Source organism: Podarcis raffonei, chromosome 5, assembly GCF_027172205.1.
Source record: "Podarcis raffonei isolate rPodRaf1 chromosome 5, rPodRaf1.pri, whole genome shotgun sequence".
NCBI lineage: Eukaryota > Metazoa > Chordata > Lepidosauria > Squamata > Lacertidae > Podarcis > Podarcis raffonei.
The window spans coordinates 68379441-68406057 of NC_070606.1; the positions used below are offsets into that span (position 1 = coordinate 68379441).

Consider the following 26617-nt stretch of genomic DNA (forward strand, 5'->3'; position numbering starts at 1 on the left):
GTTGAAACTGTTTTGGGCCGAACTACCCGACCAAGTGTATCCGAGGTGTGAATTAAACTGACAAGGAACAACTGCTGAGTCTTTGGCACCTCTAAAAATACACTTCGAATTAAATTAAATTCCAAGTATGCAGTGTGCGTGATTTGGGTTTTTCTACATCCTTTCAAAGGAATTTTCATCCGCAGTGCTATACTTAAAATAGTCACCTCACCTGGAAAAATATTCTAGTAAAATTATTCCATTTATGGTTGGCAGATGCCATCAAATGCAATCCTATCTGATTATCATTAATCAGATGGCTGTGGATTGCAAAATTATTCGTGCTTAAACCCTGCCGCAGTTAAAGGGATGTAAACGAGGGAGCATATTGTTAAATTAATTTGTTTCAACGGGGTTTTCTCTGCCTTCTCCATTTGCTGGACGGCTGAAGCCCCATCTTAACTTTAATAGGATGTACTTCGCAATAAACCTAGCTGACTTTTTCTGGATAGCGCCAGGAATTCTGCAAAAAAACGGAATTATTTTTCAGTGCTTTTGTTCAACCCGGCGGCAGAGCAGCTTATTGCTTCGGCACGTTCCCTCCCTAACGAAGCAGACCTCTTCTAGTTTAGAATTCTGTCCCTAACCCACTAAGCGCTTTCCCCTCTTCTATTTTTTCTCCCCCCCCCACCAAAAATAAAAAATAAAAAACCCCACCTTCACTCTCTTTAAACTCCCCGCGAAAACAATGAGACCAATACCTCGACCATAAAGAGATTTACGTACCAGTGAGCAACACTTCTAACCAACAACACTTCTAACCAAACAGTGCTTATGATGGGGATATTAATTTTAAGGAAATGCAAAAAGGAAAGGGAAACAAAAGGCAAATACTGTTCGGCCACCTTTATGTGCGCGCGCTAACCCTAAAACCCAGTGAAAAAAGAAACGCAGAACCAAAGGACCCACGGAGCTCCTGCAGCAATGAGGATGAGCGTGGAAGTCCTCTGAACTTACGCTGCCTTCACGGAGAGGATCTGTATGATTTCAGGCACACAGGACTTGGGCGAAGGGGGGTTGCGCGCGTGTGGTTCTCGTTTTGGCACTCAAAGTCACTGTCCCATTTCAGCAGCGGGTGGGGGGAAAAGGGGGAATTACAAGAGGGAGAGGGAGAGAAATCCAACATGATGATGATGATGATGATGAAGAAGGGGATGCCGAGGACGAGGGCGCTGCTTCTTCTTCTCCTGCCTGCCGTCTCTCTTCCACCCCTGGCTCAGATGTCTATCCGGGAGTGCAAGGCGCTGTGCTTGCTCTCGTGGTCCCAGTAGGAGCAGTGCATCATGGCCAGCTCGGGCGGCTGGCGCCCGGCGCACGCGAACTGCAAGCCCGCCGGCCCGTTGGGCGAGCCCTGCGGGGAGCCGCTCCCTGCCGTGGCGGCCGCCGCAGCCGCCGCCGCCGCCGCCGCCACGGCCGCCGCTCCGAGCTGCTGGGCCGCGGCGGCCGCGTGGTGGTGGTGCTGGTGGTGGTGGTGCGGATGGTGGTGGTGCGCGTGGTGCGCGTGGTGCGGGTGGTGGTGGTGGTGGTGGCCCCCCATGCCGTTGTACGAGTTCACCATGGCCGGCAGGCGGGAGTAAGGCCCGTACGCCGAGGCGGCGGCGCCTCCAGGCCCGGCCGCCAGGCCTACTCCCTTGACGCCGCCGCCGCCGACGGGGCTGAGGGGACCGCCGCCTCCCGCCACCGAGCCGCCTCCTCCGCTCCCGGCGCCGGAGCTGCCCGCTCCCTCCGACATGGTGCAGGCGCCGTAGGATCCCGCCTGAGGCGCCTGAGGCGGCGGCGGCGGAGGCGCGGGCTGCGCCAGGGACCAGGAGGCGGCCGCCGCGTTGAGGAAAGGCGCCTGCAGGTACTTGGCGGGCGGCGCCGTGAGGTAACCGTAGCCCGCCGCCTCGGCCGCGGCGCCGAAGAGGCTCTTGCCCGGCTGGAAGTGGCCGGCGGGCGGGCGGAACGGCCTCTTCATGCGGCGGCGGCGGCGGTAGTTGCCCTTCTCGAACATGTCCTCGCAGGCCGGGTCGAGCGTCCAGTAGTTGCCTTTGCGCTCCCCGCCGCCCTCTCGCGGCACCTTGATGAAGCACTCGTTGAGGCTCAGGTTGTGGCGGATGCTGTTCTGCCAGCCCTTCTTGTTCTTCTCGTAGAAGGGGAACTTGCCGATGATGTACTGGTAGATGCCCGACAGCGTCAGCCGCTTCTCGGCGCTCTCGCGGATGGCCATGGCGATCAGCGCCACGTACGAGTAAGGGGGCTTCTGAGACGGGTCGCCCTTCTCCGGAGGCGCCGACGCAGCCGAGGCGGACGCCGATCCCGCCGGGGAAGCCTTGGCAGGGGCAGCCGGGCTCAGCTCGCTCTTGGCAGCCGCCGACTCGCCGCCCAGGCAGGGCTCCTTGATGGCCTGGTGCTGCTGCTGCAGGAGAGACACGGCGTCCTCGGGCCCCGCGGGGTCTGGGTAGCCGGTGGCCATCATGGCACCACCTGCGGCTGCTGCGGCGTCTGCGCCCCTCGGAGGCGCCTTCTTCTTCAGGGGGTCTCTTGCGGATCCCGAAGGAGGCTCCCCTCGATCTCTCAGGGCGATCTGCTGGGAGCGCCTGTCCCGCCTGCCTGCTTTAAGTCCTGCCTGAGTCTGGTGGGCTTTTTGGTTCTCTCTGTCCCCCACCCACTTCTCCTCCTCCTCCTCCTCTTCGCTTCTGTCTCCCTTGCAAGAGGCAGCCTCTGATCAGCGGGCTCAGATATCCACTCAACTTCTGGACGAGCTCTCCTCTGATTTGTATGGGCTCCGGCAAGTTCCGCTTTCGTCAGGATCCCTTTTCTCCCATCGCACCCCCCCCTCTCTCTGTGCCACCCCCTCCCCCGCCCGTCCCACAAGCCTGGGAGCCAGCTGGGCACGGGCGAGTTCATGGCGAAGTCAAACCGCGCAAGTCCACCCCAGCGAGGAATCCGGAGGCTGGAGCCCCCTGGGGGTCCCAGAGCAGAGGGAAGGGCGGGGGTGGGAAGAGGCGAGGGCAAGAATCCACGGCAGGAGAAAAAGAAAGAAGCTGCGTCTCTGGCGACTCCTGCACGAGGCAGCTTAGGAGGAAAACAAGTGAGGAGAAGGGGGGGGGAGTTGGTGAAAACATTTCTCTTCTTTCCACGCTGCAAAGAGATTGCAAATTTGCAAGGGCGATCTGTCGACTGGGGAGGTAGGGGCTCCTCAGTGAGCCGGGATGGATGGCTGGCTGGCTAGCTGGCTGGGGGCCGCTGACGGAAGCCACCATCTCAGGGATGTCCAGCGAGGTTGCTCTGGAAAACGTAGGCTGGGAACGCGAGGCAGTTTGAAGGATCTCGGCTTGGAAAGGTGACAACGTCTTGCTGCAACGCCTGTTTTCCAAAAAAGTGTTGCTGTTATTGTCACCTTGTTTGAGAGTACAAAGTTGCACGCCCTGCTCGTATATTTTAAGGAAGCTAATACATAGAAGGGGTGTCACAATCCTCTCTATCTCTGCCTATCTATCTTGTCCATCTAGAGACAGAACGAGCCGCGTGATTTCTACTTTGAATCGAGTTCGGGCGCCCTTCCCACTTGACACATCAAAATATAAATATCCCACGCATATTGGGGCTCTGTCCTCGCAACCTTTTAGTTCACCTTAGGCGTGCACAAAAGCAAACAAGCCCTCTAACAGCTCGCTTCGCTGCCGGCTCCGGACAAGATGTTTTTCAAAAACATGTCATTCAGGTATCACTTGTTTGTTTCTAGATTTCAGAGACATCCCCCAGGTCGGGGGAGGGGGGAAAGCAGCGAGACAAATAAATAAATCAGCGAATGAATGAGGAGGGTGGGGAGCTGGGGGAAAGGAAGAGAATTGCTATGTTTTCCGCGAGACTTCTGCAGAAGAGCTCGAGGAGGCTGCTGTTTCCCCGGGTTAATTGGTGCCTAGGAAAGGGCCTCCTCCCCGAGCTTTCCTTCAGGTGCTCCAGTGCCTTCGGGCAAATCCCACGCACAGGCCGGCCTTGAAGCCTCGATCTCTGCGAGGCCTTGGACCGAAGCCTATCAACCGAGTTAGCAACCGGGCCTTCGATTTTCTGATGTTTCCCCAACAGAGATGGCTCACTTCCACGTTCCCGTGACCTGTAAACAGCTGCTCATCTTGATCTCAACAGCCACGGGCCCGTGAGGCTCCTTTTACTGTCCAAGGAGGAACAATCCCTTTTTGCCATTCATTTGGTATGGCCACTTGGGACCATCAGGTCTTGCATTTCCGCTTCGAATGTACATAATTTCATTCATTCTGGGCGTGACAGTCCTCGCCGCCCCCACTTCCAGAAGAGAAAGGGGCTCTGTGAACGCAGTTCTTGCGCACTCTGTAATTTTCTCGCTTGGAAAGGGCTCTTGTGACTCTGTTCAGCCATTCAGCTGCGGGGCTTTGTAGAGATTTTAACCTTGGGTGGGTAGGCCCTTGAATCAGGGTAACTTGCCCGCCATGGTTTATGTAGCCTGCTCGGAAATTATGCACGCTTGATTCTGGGGAGTGGAGCATAGAGCTAAATACAATGGGAAATATCACCACGCTGGTTCTGCCCGCATATATTTGTAAAAGAAGAAGAAAAACCCATTGGTGTCAATGGGTCTCAACAGGCACCTAAATGATCTCTTTCTGTGGGTGCTTTTGTGTGTATGTGTAATTTATGAATATCTTTTTGCGTTCACACAATTGGATTTCTTTGTAACTGTACGTGATGCTTTTTTTAAAAAATTGGAATGTTTGACAATTAGTTTCTAATAAACGCACATGGCAGTAGTTCCGTTCCCTTTGTCGGAATCAATAAAATCAGGTTTATTTGATATCTTCCTGATTTACGTAAAATGTTAGAGACTGAGGTGACCAAATTGTGGCAGGTCACTAACAGTCCCAAACGCATTTACCTCCAAATTTCATCATTTTCACTAAAACTTTCTTTCCGAGTTAAGTGTGACTGTTTCTCGCAGCTTAAAAAGTCACATGTTCAAATATATGCTGTTTCCTATTGGACGCGTAAAAAAATCAAACAAGTTTTACGACTTGTTCAGCCATCTAAAAAGAAAAAGAAGAAGCTTACTTAGAAGGAAGCCCAAATGTATTTAATGGGATTTACTTCCAATTAAGTAGGATTAGGACTGAAACATTGAAACAAGAGTCTCCTAAGAGCATATTGTCTGTACAATGTATCTCCCAACAGCAACCAGGGAAAGTGCTGCTCTCTTTTCCGTTAAGACCTGTATCTTTGTATACTTACATACGCTGATAACACTATTACAGCCTAGAAGCAAAATAAAGCCAAAAGTTTTATTGAACAGAATGAGACTGTCGTTAACGATCAGGAAGCCCCTGAGTCAATGTTTCAACTAAGACGAGGTACATAAAGGGACAGAAGTATATATTTTTTAAAGCGCATTATTTTTGGTTTGCAACCGAGGTGCTAAGGCTCTATCTTCGTGTGCCTATTTCTATTGGATCATCTCTGTTGGAATCCCTTCTGTTGCTTTTCTGGAGCTTGGGTGTTTAAAGTGAGCTCTCCGATTTAGATCAGCCCCTTCCTGAAATCTTAAGCCCAGAGAAGCTGGCGGGGAAACCTCTTTCCCACGTTGGTCGCCAAGCACGCACCCAAAGGCTCTGTGGATCCAAATAAGCTGCGAGGCTCTGCCGTCCTGTGAGCATTTACTGGGAAGTAAGCACCGCCGAACTCAAGGGGTCTGATTCCCGAGGGCCAGCTTGGCTGCCCCGGAGCAAACCGGCCCGAGGGTTTTGCAGCAGCCTGGCTTCCCTTTTGCTAAGCAAGCGGGCAGTCCCTGCCTCTGGATCCGACGGGGCCAGCTCCTGGCCCCCCGACGGAAGCCGAGCGCTCGGCCGCCTGCTGGGATTCAGAGCCGCGGCTGCTCTTTCTTTCGGAGGCCGGTGGCGTGAGCTAGTGAGGGCCAGTTCCTTCCCCCTGACCACCCAGGCTGGCCGGGTCTGCTTCCCCCACCCCGCCCCGCTCTCAGGCATTTCCTTCCGCAGGTGTAGCGGCAGCATTGTGCTGTGTGTCATCACCTCCGCCAGACTGCAGAGCCCTCCCTTCCCAAGCCTGGAAAGGCGGCGGCGGCGGCGGCAACAGAGGCAAGCGCGCTCGGCCAAAGGGTGGCTTTCTGGGGAGTCTCTCTTTCTCTCTCCTCACACGCTTCAGTGGGATCTGACAGGAAATCAGAAACTCAGGAGGAGGAGGACAGAAATGGCGAAGAAGGTGAGGGGACAGCCGTGGGTGTCTCTGCCCAGCGCGCAGGGCTGACACGGAATGCCTGGCGGGGGTCACTGTTTCGCTCAAGGAAAATCTCTCCTTGCTCCCTCTCCTTTTCCTGCACACTGGCAGCCAGCCCCTGCTTGGCAAGCCTTCCTGAGGATATTGATATTATTATTATTTTTAAAAATAATGGTAGGATCCATGCAGCTTAGCTTTTCCAGAAGCAATCTAGTTGTTTATAGAATAGGTTGGATCCGAAGGAAGTGACAGCGCATGTCTACTCAGGAGCAAGCCCCACTGAAGCCAATTAGACTTACTCCCAGGTCAGGGCGCAGCAAGGTCTGCAGCTGAACTCGAGACTGACAAGACTTTCTCCGCAGGTTTCTTGGAGAACTAAGCGCCGCTTCCAGTACAATCTACTGAGCATGCCTACTGAAGAGTAAGCCACACTGAGGTCAATAGGAGTTACTCCCAGGTAAGTTAATCTAGGTTGGTACCTAATTTGCTCTGGCTCCATCCAGCCTGTAAATATTAAGCGTCCAGGGATCGAGATGTTATTTCCCTGGCATTGACTTCGAGGTCACTCTTATCAGGGCTAAGGGATAACTGTATACATCAGCAGGTTTAGCATCTTCCGCATAAATAAATTTCTTGAAGAGTTGATTTGTGAAACCTTTCTCTTTGAATAGGAGGGCTCACCCCGCAAAAAAGGAAAAGGGGTGCAATCAGTTTTTTTCTTATAGATGCCCCTAGATTCTTAGGGATGCCACTGTTCCATCCCTTTCTTTCTCCCCAAACTCAGGCTAAAACCAGTGGCGTAGCGTGGGTTGTCAGCACCCGGGGCAAGGCAAGTAATTTGCGCCCCCTAACCCTGAGTGAGCCAGGTAGGGGCAGAGAGCTGCGAGTGCGAGCGCGCCCCCTCCCCAGATGTTGCGCCCGGTGCGGGCCCCCCTGCACACCCCACGCTACGCCACTGGCTAAAACGTCATGAAATTAGAAAGGGTGTGCAATGCACAGAGGCGAAGGTATATCTGCGTTCAGCCAAAGTGGATTCAGGTTCACAAGGTCCAGTTCTAAAATTCATAAGCAATCGGGAGTGGAGCTAAATTCCTGCAGAAAAGGCTGCGCACGCTGTTTACAACGCAGTTTAACAGCGAGTTAAGTCCCAATGACAGCAAGTTCCATTGAAGAGGGTCCAACTGAGCAAACACGGTCAGGATCGCATTGCCAGGCACAAGTTTGTATCTGGATCTTAACCTGGAACTACTGAAACCCACACGGAGGGTTTAGTCTTGGCATCTCCATCAGATTACGACCTGCTTTCTATCCAAATTAAAGCGACGCACCGGGACCCGAGATATAACTGGATCTAGATCCAGTCGGTTGAAATTCAACATATTCAGGGTTAAGCAGAGCGACAGGTTTAGCGGGGCTTGAAATGTAAACTTGGAGATAAATCACAATCACTTGGATATCAAAAGGACACGCCCAATAAGACTTCAGCACCTGAAATACTCCGGCTGCCGATACTACGGTTTATTGGCAATCGGGATAATCTCAAGAAGGGATAAATCTAGGGCACAGATTATAGGTTTTCCAGGGGATCATATCTTTCTTTTGTCTAAACGATAGGATTCCTATTCCCCGAAAAATAGGTTCTGCCGCAATAAACCGGGCTTTACTTCTAAGTAAACAGTTTAGGATTCGGGTTTAACTTGGAAGTAAGGCCCATACGGCGTTTTCTTGAAAGTCACAGTTTAGGATCGTGGTCCCCGTGGCGCAGTCTCCATCCCCGCTGAAAGGAATAGCCAGTCTTCCACGGGTGAATCCTTTTCTGAGCTTAAGAGGGAAGGGCAGATGAATCATGCTGAGTTGCTCTGTTAGCTATAGAAAGCTGGAAAGCCATATTGCCTAGATGGTCCTGGGCAATTCAGGAAGTAGCCAAGGGGGAAAATCACATTCATTTCATTTTAATGACCCCGGCTCAGGAAATATTAATTGCTTTCAATCACACAGATTGACTCAGGGTGATGAGTAAAATGGTTGGCTTGGATCAGGGTATTCACAGAAACAATATTTTGAAAGGGAAGAAAACCACGGAATACAAAGCATAATAATGATAATGGTGATTATGTTGTTTTCATTGGTTTTTTTTAACCCAAATATCACAACAGTTCTTTTCTTTTTCTTTTAAAAATGGTGCTCATTTATTGCTTTGCTTCTGTTGACTAGAAATTCAACAGTTTCTAGGCCACATTGAATGCAGTGGGTTTTAAAGGTAAAGGTAAAGGTACCCCTGCCCGTACGGGCCAGTCTTGACAGACTCTAGGGTTGTGCGCCCATCTCACTCAAGAGGCCGGGGGCCAGCGCTGTCCGGAGACACTTCCGGGTCACGTGGCCAGCGTGACATCGCTGCTCTGGCGAGCCAGAGCCGCACACGGAAACGCCGTTTACCTTCCCGCTAGTAAGCGGTCCCTATTTATCTACTTGCACTTTGACGTGCTTTCGAACTGCTAGGTTGGCAGGCGCTGGGACCGAACAACGGGAGCGCACCCCGCCGCGGGGATTCGAACCGCCGACCTTTCGATCGGCAAGCCCTAGGCGCTGAGGCTTTTACCCACAGTGCCACCCGCGTCCCATGCAGTGGGTTTTACCTCCGAGTAAATACGCGATGGTTCCCTCTGTTTAAGTAGCATTGGTCTCAGAAAGAGAGAGAGTTAAGCGCACAATTAATTATACAATTGACAGCAATGGAAAATACGACTAACTTCGGCTGGATCTTACCTCAGGATTGCAAGGTGGTGCGCGCATTTTAAATAAGATACTGAGGATATAATTTTTTGTTCTTGTTCTTGCAGACAAGACTCAAGAAATGCAAGGCAAAGTGAAGCGGCTACAATACCAAAAGCGAGAAGGATCCTGAAAACCTATTAAGATCAATTCCTTATTGAACGGAGGCTATTGCCCTTAAAAAAATAAAATAAAAAATAAACACGTTTCCAAGGGTGGCTCCGAGGATAACCAGCGAATTTGGACCATTCAGATTAAATTTCTCACACATTGACGGCTACGGCACAATGGAAGTTCTTTACCATATCTCATTTCTTTCATCTCATGTTTTTGTTAAAAGATGGCATGGCGGGTTAAGTGACAGAAAACACGGACATAGTAGAAATTACCGAAAAGAACAAGCCCGCTTTGAACATCCTCAAAATTCCTCGACAGGTAAAGAAATGAAATCTTATGATGGTAATGAATTCACCTTGTGGGGAAATCAATGATTTTTATAAACTAATTTTAAACAATTCTTTTAATTTATGAAGGCTAAGACACTGAGAGTATAACAAACAGATCGTCGACACCACTGTAACGTAATCTATATCTGAATTCAGAGGGTACAACAGCAACTAGCTTGGCAATTGGATCAAATAATATTTCAACCTGAGCCAAGAAGTCCCATCTTTTCCGCACTTGAACGTTTGAGTTTGTGGCTAAAGTTCGCCAGTCTTTCCCGGGCTTACCAACTCTTGCCTGGTAAGGCGAAATATACCAGAACAAAACTCAGCATGGGAAATATTCCTTTACATTTAAATTCTTTGCTTTATTTTTTTCTTAAAAGATAATTTTGTCTTATTTTTGTCCTTTAAAAATACATGCCAATCAGAGCCGACCGGTGTCTTTGTTTCATATCATCATTATCAACTGAACAGTTTCGATTCTAGGCTGAAAGAAACGTATTTTCCCCTCTTTTTTTAACCTTTTAACTCTGATGAATGCTGTAGCTATGCCGCCCTCCTGCCCTAAACGGACGATCAGCTAGGGAAGCCGGTTCCTCTCTCTCTATTCCACGTAAAGCTTATTCTGACTCCAACGGAATAAATAGGAAGGGAAGTACAGAGGTCGCCTCCCCGAAACCTGCAGAGCTCTCTTCACAATGGCCCGCTTCCCCAAAGCCTCTTTTGTTTAATTTTCGGAAGCTCCTACCGAAGCCATTTGTCTCGTCCTCAAGCGGCCCGACTCGAAGAAAAACAGAATACTTCAATTTCAACTTTTGCCAGGAACACACGAGCGTGTAAACATACTTCTCTCTCTCTTTTTTCTTTTGGAGAGAGACTGTGAAAGGGCGGCTACAAACTACACAAGATCCTCTCGGAAAATTTCAAAAGAGGTGGGTGGGAAGAAGAAGAAGCTGACTGTGGGGTAACTGGATCTCTTCCCCTTCCCCCACCCCCGCTCCACCCTTCACCAAGGGAATCGTGTTTGCGGATCCCTCGATCACCTACTTCTCGCTTGCCACTTTCCGGCCTGGTTTCATGCAACTTGTCAATTTCACACCAATTCCGAGGGAGGAGAGGAACCCTGCCCTTCTGAAGCCCTCGTTCCCTACCTCAATCTGTTAAGAATGAACCGAGCCTTGCACAGATTGACCCCCAGCAAGATGAAACGGCGGAGAATGTGATCTCCTTCGTTCCCAAGAAGAAAAGCCGTGGGGTTGCTGTTCGGAGGTACCTGCCTCCTGCCCTCCCCTCTTTCCTATTTTCAGCAGGCTTGCGGCATCAACAGTTTCCAGAATTGATTTATCTTGCAACAGTCTTTACAGAAGTCTGTCTCTCCCACCCGCCCCTTATACACTCCCCATGCTTTATTTAAAGATCCTGGATTATTTGTTCCAATAACAATTGGGGAAAGAAACAGGCATACACATAAACATGGCATTTTAGGCACTGTTCTTTCCTCTAAAAGTAATGAGACCAAAGGAAATAAAGTGTGGGAAATGGAAGGGAAAGCTTTTCTTGAAGGAGGGATTTTGCATCAGGTTCAGATTGGTTTTTCGCAGGATTAATAATAATAATAATAATAATAATAGAAGTTTATTATTTATACCCCACACTTTTAGGTTTCTCCTAAAGAGACCGAGCTTGATTATAACCCACATATATGCACACACATTTATGTATGCATTACTTGCAAAAGAATACATTGTACATGTTTGCACATGTAGGGGGGAAAACAGGCAGTATATGCATATAGAAGTATAGCCGGAGCATTGCAAAGACAGATCCATAAATAGGAACACCAAAAAGGAATATACGACCACAATGAAAATGGTATTTTGAGTGTTCAAATTGAGTTACTGACATACAAATTATGATCAGGCCTCAGATGAGTCATTTAATTGAGGATTTTCAATGTGTGCATCTATTTAATCAACCAGGCATCTAATCAGCCAAAATCAACAATCACTTGAGATGCCTGCACATTATGTGCATCTAGGTGCCATTATTACCTACCTAAACAGGCCTCCCAAACATATAATGATACAACCTTATTTATGCAAATTGCCTGATGGAATGGATTACTTTTTGTTCTTTCGTTAGTGAACAAAAATGGTAGAAATGGAAAAGCTGTTTATTTGAAAATCCTTTTCAGAATATAGTATTTGTTTGATTAATTGCAGTTCTGTAGTACACCTATGATATTGTGTGAGTTTCTTGATACGTGTCTACACACATACCATAAAATCACACAGTAGAAAGAAGTCCAGTCACCCAGTCCTGACTACAGAACAGGACCACCCATCAGTTCAGTCTATGCAATCCAAACTTACAACATGCCATGAACAAAGAACAGGGGCATCTCACAAAGATGCTCCCAGACCATGCACCCCAAATTACTGAGAGCTGCTTCCCATACCAAACAAGAACAAAACAAACAGTGCAATCCTATGTATGTCTACTCAGAAGGAACCTCACTGAGTTCAATGGGACTTATTGCCTGGTAAATGGATATATGATTGCTGACTATGGTTTTCAGAATATTCTGTAGTAATCAATAACTCTCTTGAAGTCCTTGAATCATCTTTGAACTCGCCCAAACAAACATTACTCTTTAGTTGTGTCATTCATAAATTGTTGCATTACATGAGGGGACTAGTCAGCTGAGCATTAAAAAAACCCCAAACAAACTTTAATGTACTTGGGGTTTTTGTTGTTGCAAAATCAGGGATTGATAACCTGTGGCTCCAAATGTTGTTGGACTACAGGTCCCATCATCCCTAACCATTTACAGTGGTACCTCAGGTTAAGTACTTAATTCGTTCCAGAGGTTCATTCTTAACCTGAAACTGTTCTTAACCTGAAGCACCACTTTAGCTAATGGGGCCTCCTGCTGCTGCCACACCACCGAAACACGATTTCTGTTCTCATCTTGAAGCAGAGTTCTTAATCCGAGGTAATATTTCTGGGTTAGTGGAGTCTGTAACCTGAAGTGTATGTAACCTGAAGCGTATGTAACCCGAGGTACCACTGTACTACGCTGGCCGTGGCTGATGAGTGTTGGAGCCCAACATTTGGATAGCCACACTTAGTCAGGCCTGGTCAAAATGTTCAGCCTCCCAGAATCCAAATCAAACTTTGTTCTACATCACTGTTGAACCCATATATCTGCATTCAGGTTGATTAGCTCTTGGGGGAGCAAGTCCTGTTAATTCACAGGCAGCAGCAGAAATCAATGGGATTTCCCCCCACATACTGTATTACTGTAGTCACACCGTACATTTAAAGCACACATAAAGCACATGGCTTTGGGGACTGCAGCATCCTCAGCAGGTTACAATTTCCCAGGATTCTTTGGGAGAAGCCATGTGCTTTACATGTAGGGTGTGATGGTTGTATGGGGTAGAAATGCACATGCCAACACTAATCAGATTCAGTTGGAGCCCAGATTATTGTCACTGGTTCAGGGCAAAAATGCTTAGGGATGGGATGCCTTTGCTATCAACTTCATAATGGAATTAAACAGGCTCCAGGAGTCTAAGCGCTTGGCTTAATTGCATTGCAGATCACACTGTTGGAATGCTGGGGTATTTAAAAACACCTAATGCATGTCTTCCAGCGAGTATAAGCTGTATGCTTCCCCATGCACACCCAGATGAAATAAGAACTGTTCAGTTCTCTGAGTTTTGCATTGGAGAATATCCTAGTATATCTGATCTATTGAAGTCCATGAGTATTTTGCTATTGAAGTCAAAGAGCTGTGCATTGTGCACTAAGGCTCATGCTTTTAACAAATTCCCCACAGTCTTTTTGCAAAGGTTGTTGTTTCCCACTGTTAATCCCCGATAAAGTTTTCCTGCTCTATAAATATGATTTGTGAAAGTGACATGAAAGTCATTGAGTCTCATTTCTTGTCTATGAAACCTTCTTTAAGGGGCCTCAATACTATCTTGTTTTTGTTCTAACAAACTAACATGTCTGTCTATCCCTGTGGAAATCCTCTAATGTTTCTCAAGAATGACTAACCCTGAAATCCTATATAAACTCAGAAGTAACCCGAGTGAGTATAATGGGACTTATTTACAGAAAAGTATGGCTGGACTGGCAGCCTAATAGGGAAGGGCATGTATTATCTACATTCATCCGGATGTTAGTATGGAATAAGCAGGTGAATGGCCGAGGAATCCCATAGCAGAGAACAAGAGCTGTGCTTTATTAAACAAACACAGATTATTCAAGAAAACAAGAACTTGTTACATGCTACAGGAAAGGAAGCAGCACAGTCTCTACACTATAATTTTCTGCAGCATAGTTATTCCTTTTTGCCAGGAAACTGTGCAGAGATCAGGGAGCTATAGAACAGAACCCTGAGAATGTCACTAAACTAAATTTGTTGGATGCCCCAGAAACAAAAACACAACCCAGGAGCGAGGGGATCCATCTTAAACCTTGGGTTGTATCCAACTAAGTTACACCTAGAGTAGATCCACTGAAATTAATGAAGCTAAGTTAGTCATGCCCATTAAATTCAATGGATCTACACTGAGTATGACTAGCATTGATAGAAAGCCAAGAAATTAAAGTGTCAAAAGGACTACCAGTTTTCTGAAGGCAAAATGTTATTTGGTATTAATATTAATCCTTGCCTTGGAGTTGAGGCAGCTCAACTCCAATGGTGTCCATCCCATATTCCTCAGGGCAGGGGCAAATCCAATCCCCAACCAATAGCATCTTCCTCCCCTGCGTGAATGTCTTTCACTGCGTGAATGTCTTTCACTGCAGACAAGAACAAATGAGTAACGTGTGTGAAGATGAAAATTCTAAACTCTAACCTATTTTCACAAGTCTCAAAATACAAAAAAGCACTACTGCATTCATTCAAAAACAGAGATACTCTGAAGGAGCATGCTGATTGAACTCACAAGGCGGCAGCCGGGTGGGGGGTGGCGGGGAGAGCTTTATTCTCCAAACCTTACTGAATTTACACAATTGGTCATGTGATAAAATGTAAACAGTGTTGTTGTTCTTTCTTGGTGTATGCAGTGTTAGATTGGCCATCCAGTTGGCTGTTACGGGCTTACTGGCTGCTGTGATTATCCTGTGTTGCTGCTGTCCTGCAGTCACTGGCCTACAGCAAGGCTGCTGAACACTGCAAATGAAAACAAACAGGCCAGCCTCCCCATTTGAAACAAAAGAGAACTGATGTCCCTTTAGGAAGCTGTAAACATAGACAGCTTGGCTCAGCTTCAAAGACAAGAAACAGGAATCATGTTCAGCCATGGCCATTTTCTAGAGCAGAAAATGAAATTTTGCATAAATGAAAGTTTGGCTACATTTTAAGAATTCAGATCAATGTCATTGCCTGTGTCAGCATTTTGCTTGTCAGTGACACTGAGGCAAACTTAGTGACTTATTTGACAAACAGGAATTCTTTCCTCTTTGAAGGAGAACCCCTAGCTATCACTGAAACAGTAAACACACTTTACAAAATATCTGTCTGTGGCAATGTGTAAATAAGGTAAAAATGATTTCATAGGGCCGAGTGATCTACCTTAAAACAGAGAGCATGCCTAACTAACTGCTGATCATCCAGATGCTGAGGAATCCCATGGCAGATAAACCATATAAATAACAGAATCATAGAAGTGTAGAGCTGGAGGATCATCTCATGGAATTATATGCTTAGTGAAACATAGCTTACTCAGGAAAACAAACCAAGCTACATGTTACAGGAAAGGCTGAAAAAGCCTTAGGATATATCTACATCAGTTTCACCCAACTTGGTGCCCTCCATATATTTTGGATGACAATTCCCAACAGCCATAATGGGATATTCAGGGAATATCCCATAATCAGGGAGGAAAGTAGTTTGGAATTCAAAGCATCCTGAGAAAGCTCTCCGGCTTGCGCCTTTGTCTAAATGGGTCCCGGCCACGCCTCCCCAGCCAGGGAGCCTCTGGGTGATGTGAGACTCAGTCCCCCACCCCCAGAGGGGAGTTAGTGGCCATGTGGTCCACTGCAACTCCTCACTGCTAAGTGGAGCAGATCTGCTCAAGACCTAGCATTTTTAGGTGGGGCTGGGAAAGTTTCCCTGCCTGAAATTCTGGACAGCAGCTGCACTGATGGTCTGCTTTGGTATAAGGCAGATTCCTATGTTCCTATGATACCAAACAGGTCATTCTCTGCAACTGACCACACTACAATTCCCAGCGTTCTTTGCACAGGAGGAAAGCCATGACAGTTTCAATGGTTATATAGCAATGCACCAGAAGTTTTTAAGGTTCTGCTCATGACTATCAATTTTAGAGTAGCATTTCTAAGGAGGTAAAACAAAATAAAAAAAAATCCTTCCAGTAGCACCTTTGTTGTTGTTGTTTAGTCGTTTAGTCGTGTCCGACTCTTCGTGACCCCATGGACCAGAGCACGCCAGGCACTTCTGTCTTCCACTGCCTCCCGCAGTTTGGTCAGACTCATGTTTGTAGCTTCGAAGACACTATCCAACCATCTCGTCCTCTGTCGTCCCCTTCTCCTTGTGCCCTCCATCTTTCCCAACATCAGGGTCTTTGAGACCAACTAATTTTGTTACTGGTATGAGCTTTCGTGTGCATGCACACTTCTTCAGATAACTTGAAACTAGAACTAAGGAGGTAAATTATCTAATGCAATGAACAAATCTTTGGCTAAATTTAGCTTTCAGATTATACATAGCAGATGATAGAAAAAGTGATTTCTTTATCTCTTAAAAATTGCACTGGTGTGGTCTCTACTTAATCCATCTTTCTGGATGCATGCTTGCATATATTCAAGTGCACTGTCACACAAAGAGATTGAACTGGTAAAGGCCAAAACCACAACTAGTCTTAAAACATATTTTACAAGATTTTGAGTGCCATGCTATGCAATGCTATGCATGTAAACCCCACTTAGTTCAATAGCGCTTACTCCCAGGAAAATATACAAAGGATTACAGCCACAAGGTTATCTGCCATAACTCTTCAAAAGTAAAATGCATTGATGTCTGGTCTTCAGTATTTGTCTATCAAATGGGATATGACCCTGGAGTAGGTTATGTTAATTGGATTAGAGCCCAAGTTGGTTTGCTTGGGGAAGGAATTATTTAAGGCTGAGGTTAGAAATAGTGTTGCGCTGAAATCGGTCTTCCAATTTCTCAGAAGTTTTTCTTCCATCCAAAAGAAGCTTCCATTTCCTTGCCTCGTTCTCAGGGAACTTTAAACATTCTTTATTTGAGTTCATACTATCATTGCAAGGTGGGCAAAGGGATATGTGTTTCTTTCCAGGAAACATTTATCCAGCACACTGCAGCCTTCCTGGCTTCCCACACTTATTGTCAGAAACAGCCCCAATGATGTTACCTAATGATGCCTCACCCCTGGGTTTTAATTGAGGAGAAGGCACCTGGGAAGGCTGCAGAGTACACACCACTGTTGGGATTATTTATAGAATGAAAGAAAAGGCACCCCCCTCCAAAGTAACAAAAGTGGGACAAAAATCCTACACCCCAACTATGAAAATTCCACTGAAATCTTCTCTCCCCATTCATTACTTCCAAATGCAATTTATTTTATCATTAAAAACATGGGAGAAAAATTTGGTCCAGGACTAATAAGAACTCACCTTTGCAACATTGTTTTGGAATGAAATTGTAAAGAAAGCAGCTTTTAAAACTCTCCAGTCCCTAAATGAATTTACTTCATCCAAAATTATTTCAGTGGAATTACCCATATTTTTTGAAACTTACTTTTATGTTAGAATGCTGAGGATAGTGTGGTATGTAAAGGGAAACTCAAATTCCACTTGACTATTATAGAACCTTTCAAAGAGTTAGTGAATAGACTATGGTAATAAATGAGATTTGTTTTTTTAATTGTTCAGGGTAACATATATCTCCAAAAAGAAAATTGAACATAAAGTGGTCTAGTGGTCTGGTGAAGAATTAATGAAAGAAATGAAGAGACCAGTTATCATAAAATTTATCACTGGTAATGCCACATCTGACTATTTTGCAATGTTGTGCTAGTTTGTCTACAAGTGCAACCTTCCAAACTCTACCATACCGGTTTTGCATAAGTTTTAAAGTTTGAATGCTATGTTTGCTCTGAACACTTGCTCTAAAAAGAACCTGTATCGTTCAAATGACCCACTGAAGTCAATAGGGCTTATTTCTCAGTAGGCCTGCATGGAATTGGGCCACATGTTTATGTTATACAGCACAGAAGGGATTTGTCAGGAGGACAATACCTTACTATACAAATTGTAAGGGAGCAACCCTTGTTAAGGTTAAAACCCATAAAATGCAACTAAAAGATATGCTTATTTCCTCTGTTCACCTACCAAAATATACCTCACTAGAATCTGAAAACGACAGGATTATGGTTTCTTCCAATGGAATAACCAAAATTAGATTGTAAGGTCCTCGGGGCAGAGAGTCTGTTTTTAATTTGTACTTTAAAGCAGTATCTCCTCTAAGCAATCAAAACAGCCTAATGCATGCTGGCAACAAGCAGCCTACCAACCAAATTGTAAATACATGTTTCATACCTTTGAATCTTTGTGCTGTATTAGTCAAGCACACAGCAGATGTCAGTACACCACACATCTTAGGAAGGCTGCAATATAAATAGAAAAGCACCAATGGCATGAGTTAGGTGCTGCAAAGTGCGGCGCAGTGACAGTAATGAGTACTTTACCTCTCTCATCCATGTGTTTTTACCATATGGAATTTCGCACCTCAGCTACTTTTAAAACTCTCCTTATGAAAATTTTGCCTTGCTGAAATGCAACACCTCCCCAGGCAAGGACGGGCATATCCTTTTAAGCAAATAGATGCAGGAGGGAAAAGAGCCTCTTGATCACATTTAGCTATTAATTAAAAGTAATTTTCCATGTAGCTTGACTGTTAAGTGCATATGTGTGTGTGTGTTTGCATATACTTGCGTGCATGTGTGTGTCTGCTGCTTAATCTTCCTAGGTTGAAGACATCAACCCAAAGCAAACACTTTCCTGACTAGGATGCCATTGTTGAATCACAGCTGCATCATCAAATGTTAAGTAATAATAATAATAATAATAATAATAATAATAATAGCTCTTAATCTTACTGAAGTCTGACCCTGAGGTACCATAAACACCCACTCACTCTCACATATGGCACTGATAGGTCATGTAGCCCCGCCCCTCTTCCTTCCTTCGACACACCCATTTAGTGCTGCCCCTCCCATCTTTGACCATGCCTCCGTTTGTTATGATTCTGATGCTTATTCCTGCCCTTCCTTACAACATGTAAGTCAGGATGCATGACAAAGAATCTATCAAGATCACCAAAATAACTTTGTGGAGGAAGAAGAGAAGAAGAAGAGTTTGGATTTGATATCCCGCTTTATCACTACCCGAAGGAGTCTCAAAGTGGCTAACATTCTCCTTTCCCTTCCTCCCCCACAACAAACACTCTGTGAGGTGAGTGGGGCTGAGAGACTTCAAAGAAGTGTGACTGGCCCAAGGTCACCCAGCAGCTGCATGTGGAGAAGCGGGGAAGCGAACCCCGTTCACCAGATTACAAGACTACTGCTCTTAACCACTACACCACACTGGCAGAGATTTGAACTCAGCTGCTCCCAGTCCAAGTCTAGCACTTGCTCCACTTCACAATCCTGTTAAAGAAACACTGAGCATTAAGTCGCCACCTGCCCAGCTTCTCTGCGCAGCATTTTGAGGACAGAGTCCACATTTTCTTTTGAAACCTTTAGAGTTGATTGCTGCTAAACAATGTCAATTTCCCCATTTCTAGAAACATAGGAAGATGCCTTACACTGAGTCAGACTACTGGCTCATCTAGCTCATTATTGTCTACACTGACGCTCCAGAGTTTAGGACAGAGGACATTCCCAGCTCTACCTGAAGATGCTTGGAATTGAACATGGGACCTTCTGCATGGAAGGCAGATGCTTGCTGCATCCCATCCCCATGGTTTATGCCTTCCTGCTCACTTTAACTGGCAACACTATAAGCCTCACTGAAAAGCATCCTCTCTTTTGTACATAGAACAAGAGAACTCCTCACAAAAACAAACAGCCTCTCCTCTTTTTTCACTCCTTGATCTGTGCTGATAATGTAGTGTGAAAGCCCAGGGAGTGTTTTCAGATAAAGGTCTGTATTCTCAGGAAGCATAGGACATGCACCTCAATCCAGGGGGTTTCCTTACTTTGTGCACCCAATTTCCCCATACGCCAGAGATCATTGTCTGGACACTTAAAGGACAAGAGTTACAAAGATCATCCAACATTCAGTTGCTTCTCAGGAAACTGCAGAGGGACTTAAAAAAAAAGGCTGTTGTGAAGCTAAGCAGAATGTTTATCTTTCTTATCTGAAAAAGGAAACCTATGGGAAACTGTATGCCATATTCTCTCCTGGTCCCCTGTCATATAATTATAATGCATTACACAAAGCAGACAGCTTTTGGAAAGCAGTAGGTCTAAGGAAGGGACAATCCCTTATTAAATGTGGCTTTGGCTTCCTTTCCAAATGTTTCAGGGCTCAATTGAGTAGTCCTCAGTGTAAAACAATACATGAGCTAAGTGTTTGGATTAGGACAACACAATGTGCCCTAAGTGTCCCATGGTGTTATGGGAACAATTGCTGCACACAGCAAAACTCGTTTTCCCCAAGTAAAAGAACGAAGGCCAGATCCCCCCCCCCTGCCTTCAGACTTCAAAGAAAGAACACAGAGTAAGGCCTTTTACATGGCCAAATTGCTTAAGGGGGTGGGTGGGGAAGACTGATTGTAATTTTGCCATTACATATTTGATGTAACTTCAAGTTTTCCACCCCACTATTAATTTCTCTCTAGACCAAGTTAAATCAGAATCTCAGTGGATCCAAGTCATTATTTTGGAGAAGTTAAAACTACAACATGGCAGTATTATGGAGCACTACGCTTCTAACTGTGTGTGTGTGGGGGAGTGATATTTATAGAACTCCTTAACAGCTGTGAATAAATATCAGTTGGCAGAAGGTATACTGAAGAAATCTTGACCACGAAAGGCCAATTCCTGTCTGTCTGTCTATCTATCTATCTATCTATCTATCTATCTATCTATCTATCTATCTATCTATATCTATCATCTATCACCTATCTATCTATCTATCATCTATCATCTATCATCTATCATCTATCATCTATCTATCTATCTATCTATCTATCATCTATCTATCTATCTATCTATCTATCTATCATCTATCTTTACACAGAAACCCAGCTTTCAATAACAAATCCTATTGCAATGAAGGTAGTAACAAACCACATCTATAAAAACATAATATTAAAATGAATAAAATAAAAGCTACGAACATTGAACGCTCTTCCGAACTACAAATATTATGGCAGTCTGCTAATAAAATGACTAACAAAATAAAACATCACTGTGTGTGTCTACTAGCAATGTTCTCTCTTATAGTTCTCCCAGACAAAGGTTGCTGCTGTGGGCAGGGGAACCTCAAGCACATTTTTACTAGGAATTTGGTTGCATTAGTTTTAATGGGACTTGCTTCAAATATGTTGCCATTTCCAACAATTTTTTTAAAAAAAGAGATATATAGTAGCCATTGGAGACTTCAACTACCCCAATATCTATTGGAACTCAAACCAATAATGTAAGGTCCGACAAATTCCTGCATTGCCTCACTGATAATTTCATTTCCCAGAAGGAGGAAGAAGCAACAAGGAGATAATCTCATTTGAACCTGGTCCTCACTAACAAGGAGGAACTGATGAATGAAGTAGAAGTCCTAGGAAACTTGGAAGAAAATGATCATGTCCTCCTGGGTTTCATGTTACAGAGGCAAGGGAAAGGTGAGTGTAGTCAGACACACACTCTGGACTTTAAGAAGGCTAATTTCAGAAAACTTAAAGAACTGTTGGGAGAGATCCCATGGTCAGAAATACTCAAAGAGAAGTGAGTCCAAGATGGATGGGAACTTCTTAAAGGTGAAACATTGAAGGCACAAATCCAGACAATGCAAACAATAAAGAAAAGTGGGAGGCAAAAGTGTGGCTACAAAAGGAGTTTACAGATGAGCTGAAATTTTACAAGGGCATGTATAAGAAATGGAAGAATGGAGAAATCATGGAAGAAAAGTATACACGAGTAGCCAACAGTTGAAGGGAGAACGTAAGGCACAGCAAAGCTCAGAATGAACTGAGGCTTGCAAGAGAGGTTAAAAATAATAAAACAGTTTCTTTGGCAAGGTCCAAAGCAAGAGGAAGAACAAGCAAGTAGTAGATTTTCTGTGTGGAGAAGATGGAGAAATGCTGTTGGGTGACAGAGAGAAGGTGGAACTGCTCAACACCTACTTTGCCTCTGTCTTCACCCAAAAGGAAAGCAGGGATGAACCAGGTGATAATAGAATAAATGATGCCAGGGGGGAGTTGCATGCCAAGATAGGAAAAGAGGCGGTAAGGGAACACCTAGCTGCTTTAAATGAATTCAGATCTCCAGGGCCTGATTAGCTGCAACCAAGGGAGCTTGTGGATGTAATCTGTCTATAATCTTGGAAATTCTGGGAGAACAGGGGAGGCCCCTGCAGACTGGAGGGAGGCAAATGTTGTCCCCGTCTTCAAAATGTTGATTTGTGTGCAGCATCTATTCTTGGGTTTTCTTCTTTTAATAGACTTGCAGCAGAGCTTCCTTTTAATTGAGTATCTTTATTATTTACAAATATTTACACTAGTCGAATAAAAATAAAATAACATAATCCTTTCCTCTTCCAGCCATCCATCCAGAGACCTAATGCTGACTCATGCTCATTTACACACTGACACTTTACACTGACTCTTGTCGATCACATGCCCTTCACAAAGTCTCCTGTTGCTGGGTAGATTTTTCTGTTGCCTAGCAACCTGTTCAAGACCAATTCTCAAATTCTTTTTAGAATATTCCAACACAAAAGGGGGAGAAAAGAAGACCCTGGTAACTACCAACCCATCAGCTTGATGCCAACACTAGGAAAGGTCACAGAGCAGATAATTCAACAGTTGGTATGTGAACATTTAGTAAAGGACTCTGTAATGACTAAGACCCCGCATAGGTTTCTCAAAAACAAGTCATGCCAGACAAATCTCATGTCTTTTTTTGATGGAGTTACAAGCTTGACGGATCAGGGGAATACTGTGGACATAGTGTATCTTGATTTTAGTAAGGCTTTTGACAAAGTCCTCCATGATATTCTTGCAGAGAAGATATTCTGTTGCAGAGAAGCTGGTAACATGTGGGCTGGATGAGGCAACAGTTAGGCGGCTTTGTAGTTGGTTGACTGACGAAATCCAGAGTGCCCACTAATAATTTTTCATCATCCTGGAAAAAAGTGACAAGTGGGGTGCTGCAGGGTTCAGTCCTGGACCCATTGTTGTTCAATGTCTTTATAAATGATTTGGATGAAGGAACTGAGGCGATGTGCAGGTGATACCAAACTGGGAGGAGAAGAAGAAGAGTTTGGATTTGATATCCCACTTTATGACTACCCGAAGGAGTCTCAAAGCGGCTAACCTTCTCCTTTCCCTTCCTCCCCCACAACAAACACTCTGTGAGGTGAGTGGGGCTGAGAGACTTCAGAGAAGTGTGACTAGCCCAAGGTCACCCAGTAGCTGCATGTGGAGGAGCGGAGACGCGAACCCGGTTCACCAGATTACGAGTCTATCGCTCTTAACCACTACACCACACTGGCTCTGGGAGGGATAGCTAACGTTGCAGAAGACAGAATCAGGATTCAAAATGACCTTAGCAGATTGGAGAATTGGACCAAGGCTAACAAAATGAATTTCAATAGAGACAAATGTAAGGTTCCACACTTAGGCAGGAAGAACCAGCTGCACAGATCTAAGATGGGGAACACCTGGCTTGCCTGTAGTACATGAGAAAAGGATCTAGGGGTCTTAGTGGACCACAAGCTTAACATCAGTCAACAGTGTGATGCAGGAGCAAAAAAGCCATTGCTATTATAGGCTGCGTTAACAGAAGTATAGAGTCCTGATCAAGTCATAATATCACTCTATTCTGCCTTGGTCAAACAACACCTGGAATACTGTGTCCAGTTCTGGGGCCCCCATAATTTAAGAAGAGTATTTACAAGCCTTATGAGGAGTGGTTGAAAGACCTGGGTATGTTTATGCTTCAAGTTACAAGAAAAGAGATTCTGAGTAAACATCAGGAAGAACTTTCTGATGGTAAGAGCTATTTCACAGTGGAACAGGCTTCCTCAGAGGGTGGTGCCCTATTCTTCCTTGGAGGTTTTAAAGCAGAGGTTGGATGGGCATCTGTCATGGATGTTTTAGTTAAGATTTCTGCATTGCATGGGGTTGGACTAGATGACCCTTGGGGTCCCTTCCAACTCTACGATTCTGTGTTTAGGAAAATATCTTAAAAATATTTGCTGCTTCCCTAAGCATACATACTAGGAAACAAGAAGTAAATGATTTTGACTCAAATGACATGGATTTATAAGAAAAATGGTTAAAGATATGTCTGAAAGATGGGTTAAAACACAAGACCAGTTAATGCCAACATTTTGTGGAAGAATTTAAAGACTGGCTGTAAAGAGATCAAGCTGTGAACACATTACTAACAAACTGTTTTTAAAGTTACAAATTATTGGCTTGTCTACAAAGTCCACATTGAAAGAATTTGATGTATAGGCATTTAGGCAACCTTCAAGATCTCATGACACATAATTAGTGCCACATTTTCTCTGTGAGCATCCTAGCAGCACCTCACATGCAGAGGCTATGGGGTCACTCATTCTAGATTTTCTCTGAGCACCAGCAGCTTCCCTTCCTGTCATTCTCCTGCCTTTTATGGGATTCTCCTCCAGCAAAGTCATCCACAGTTAGTTACCCTTCACAATGTTCTTTGTGACTTTATAATTTCCTCTTGGAATCTCCAAATAAATTGTTCTTATTCCCTTCAGACAGGGGTGGGTGGAAGGTAGATGTGGGAGATATGCAAGGGCTTCTGACTCCCATTTGTTTAACTATAGCAGCAAAGACTTAAGTTCTAACTGTGGCTTTTGATCTTGGCTCTGGTTGGTAGATCTTGGTAATCATAACATTACTTAATACCCTGCACATCTGACTGGGTTGCTCCAGCCACTGTCCAACCCAGTGTAGAAAGACAAGCTACAATTCCTGCTACCTTCTGCAATTCTCAGGCATGGAAAATAGGCAAGCAGTCTTCACTGAGGGAGGTAGTGAGTATTAATTTGACCATGTTAAAGAGGTACAGTAGAGATAAAATGGCATTTACTTCCTGATTTACACCACAGTTCACTGCAGAGCTGGCCCAGAATTGAGAAGAACCTTTACAGCAGAGTTGGTGAAGACCCTCCAGGTTTCCATCCCTGTGCTTGTCTTATGTTGGCCACTGTTTTTATCCTGCCCTCCAAAGGCTAGATGGTGTTATTAGTCCCTTCCAATGTTATGATTCTAACTAGAGTCGACAGGGTCATGTTGGGCTACCAAAGGATGTATTCTACTGCTAGGCTACAGTCATTACGGTCACCAAACCTCATAGTCCTTCCATCTTGTGTATTCTGCAACTCACTTATGTTCAGTGGAGAAAACTTCTCCCTTCTTCCTTTTCCTCATGGGGTAGTTGCTTAACTATCTCTGTATAACCCAGAAATCACAAAGGAATGTTCCCATGTATTAGAGCTTTTCATCTGCTTTAGGTAAAGTCTGAATACTGAGTCTGAAGCAAAGAGGACACTGCACATGACAAATGTCCAGTTGTACAGAAGAGTGCTTCACCCACATAGAAGAGAGGTGGATAGTAAGGAGAGGGGAGATGCTTAAAATAAGAGGTCTTCCATCAACAAAGCGAGCACTCAAGCAGTTCAAACAAGGTTCGTAACACAGGGAGCTTTCAGATGACCCGGCCGATTTGTTTGAAAGGAGGTTGGACAATGTTAGATATTTATTAAGCATCCATTCTGATTTGCTTATGGGAAGGTTAGACAATATTGCATCATTTGTTTCCCTACACTTTTGAGTGTATTTCCCCATCATTTCCTCATTGGACTTGTGGATTGGTTCAGCAAAACCTCCAAATCACCAGTAAGTACACAACTAGAATTTGTCAGGATGTGATTGGATTTCGCCCAAAATTGTCAACAGCCTGGAAGTGCTCTTAAGTGTTAGGAAGGAAGTTGATGTTTCAACAGAAAACAATAGATTCTGCTGCTTTGAATAATTACATTTTTAATTTGTGTGAAATAAAAAATAATTAATTTGTTAAAATAGCTTGGCAGAAGTGGCTGATGAGAGGAAAGACGGAGCAGAAGAATGAATTAAAATAGTGGACTGCTGTTGCTATTATTATTATTATTATTATTATTATTATTATTATTATTATTATTATTAACAACAGTACCCAATCAATATCATGCGGACCACAACAGATGGATGAAAACAAACAGTAAAGTAGCTCAGGTTTTATAAGCACCAGACAGGAAGATCCAGTGATTCAGAAGTGTAGGGCAGCTTTTATTTGCCATTTGTATCTTAGCGAGCTTTCAGACTCCCTGCCATCATTGCGATACAGTAAAAATAAATACCGGACAAGTGGTCAGTATAGCTTGTTACACTATAACAACGTACAGCTACAAGCCATTTCCCCACTAGAAATGCCATTCATCATGATGGATGTGTCACTTGGCCTGCTGAAAATGTTTTGGTTTAGGTGGAAATCACCAGGGATACCAATGCTTCTTACTATTTCTCTTTGCTAGGTGACTTGAGATGCTCAGCCACATAAGCATCGAGTTAAATGGCAAAAAGCCTTGCTATTCAGAAACTATTGCACTGTCAACAAAAATGAAATGTCTGAAAGGCAAGTTCATACGCTAGATTGTTTGCCTTTCAGGGTTACGGCCAAAGAGCCAATCAAACTCTGCAGCAGTGTTTTGCTGTTTCTTTAACTTCTGACTTCATCAGCGTAAGACAAACATACCACCTTGAGCCCCTTCTGACCTATAATCTATACATAGTTCAGGAGACCGAGTCTGTTATGGAC

General features: G+C 44.8%; 1 protein-coding gene and 1 long non-coding RNA gene across 3 annotated transcripts; one reads left to right on the plus strand and one right to left on the minus strand.

Annotated features, from left to right (window-relative positions):
* Positions 1–658: 658 nt before the first annotated feature.
* Positions 659–2852, minus strand: FOXL2 (forkhead box L2). The gene has a single exon (XM_053389981.1). It carries the CDS (start codon positions 2495–2497, stop codon positions 1256–1258), a length of 1242 nt encoding a protein of 413 aa, XP_053245956.1. The 5' UTR covers positions 2498–2852; the 3' UTR covers positions 659–1255.
* Positions 2853–2865: 13 nt separating this feature from the next.
* LOC128414552 (uncharacterized) lies at positions 2866–9239 on the plus strand. 2 transcript variants are annotated; one of them, XR_008330684.1, is made up of 3 exons: positions 2866–3112; positions 6645–6739; positions 9123–9239. It is a non-coding gene; the product is annotated as an uncharacterized LOC128414552 (long non-coding RNA). The 2 variants fall into 2 exon arrangements; XR_008330685.1 differs by lacking the exon at positions 2866–3112 and adding an exon at positions 5519–6267.
* Positions 9240–26617: the final 17378 nt, after the last annotated feature.

Coding starts and splice junctions, on each gene's coding strand:
- FOXL2 (XM_053389981.1), bottom strand. CDS start 2,497: ATGATGGCCACCGGCTACCCAGACCCCGCGGGGCCCGAGGACGCCGTG.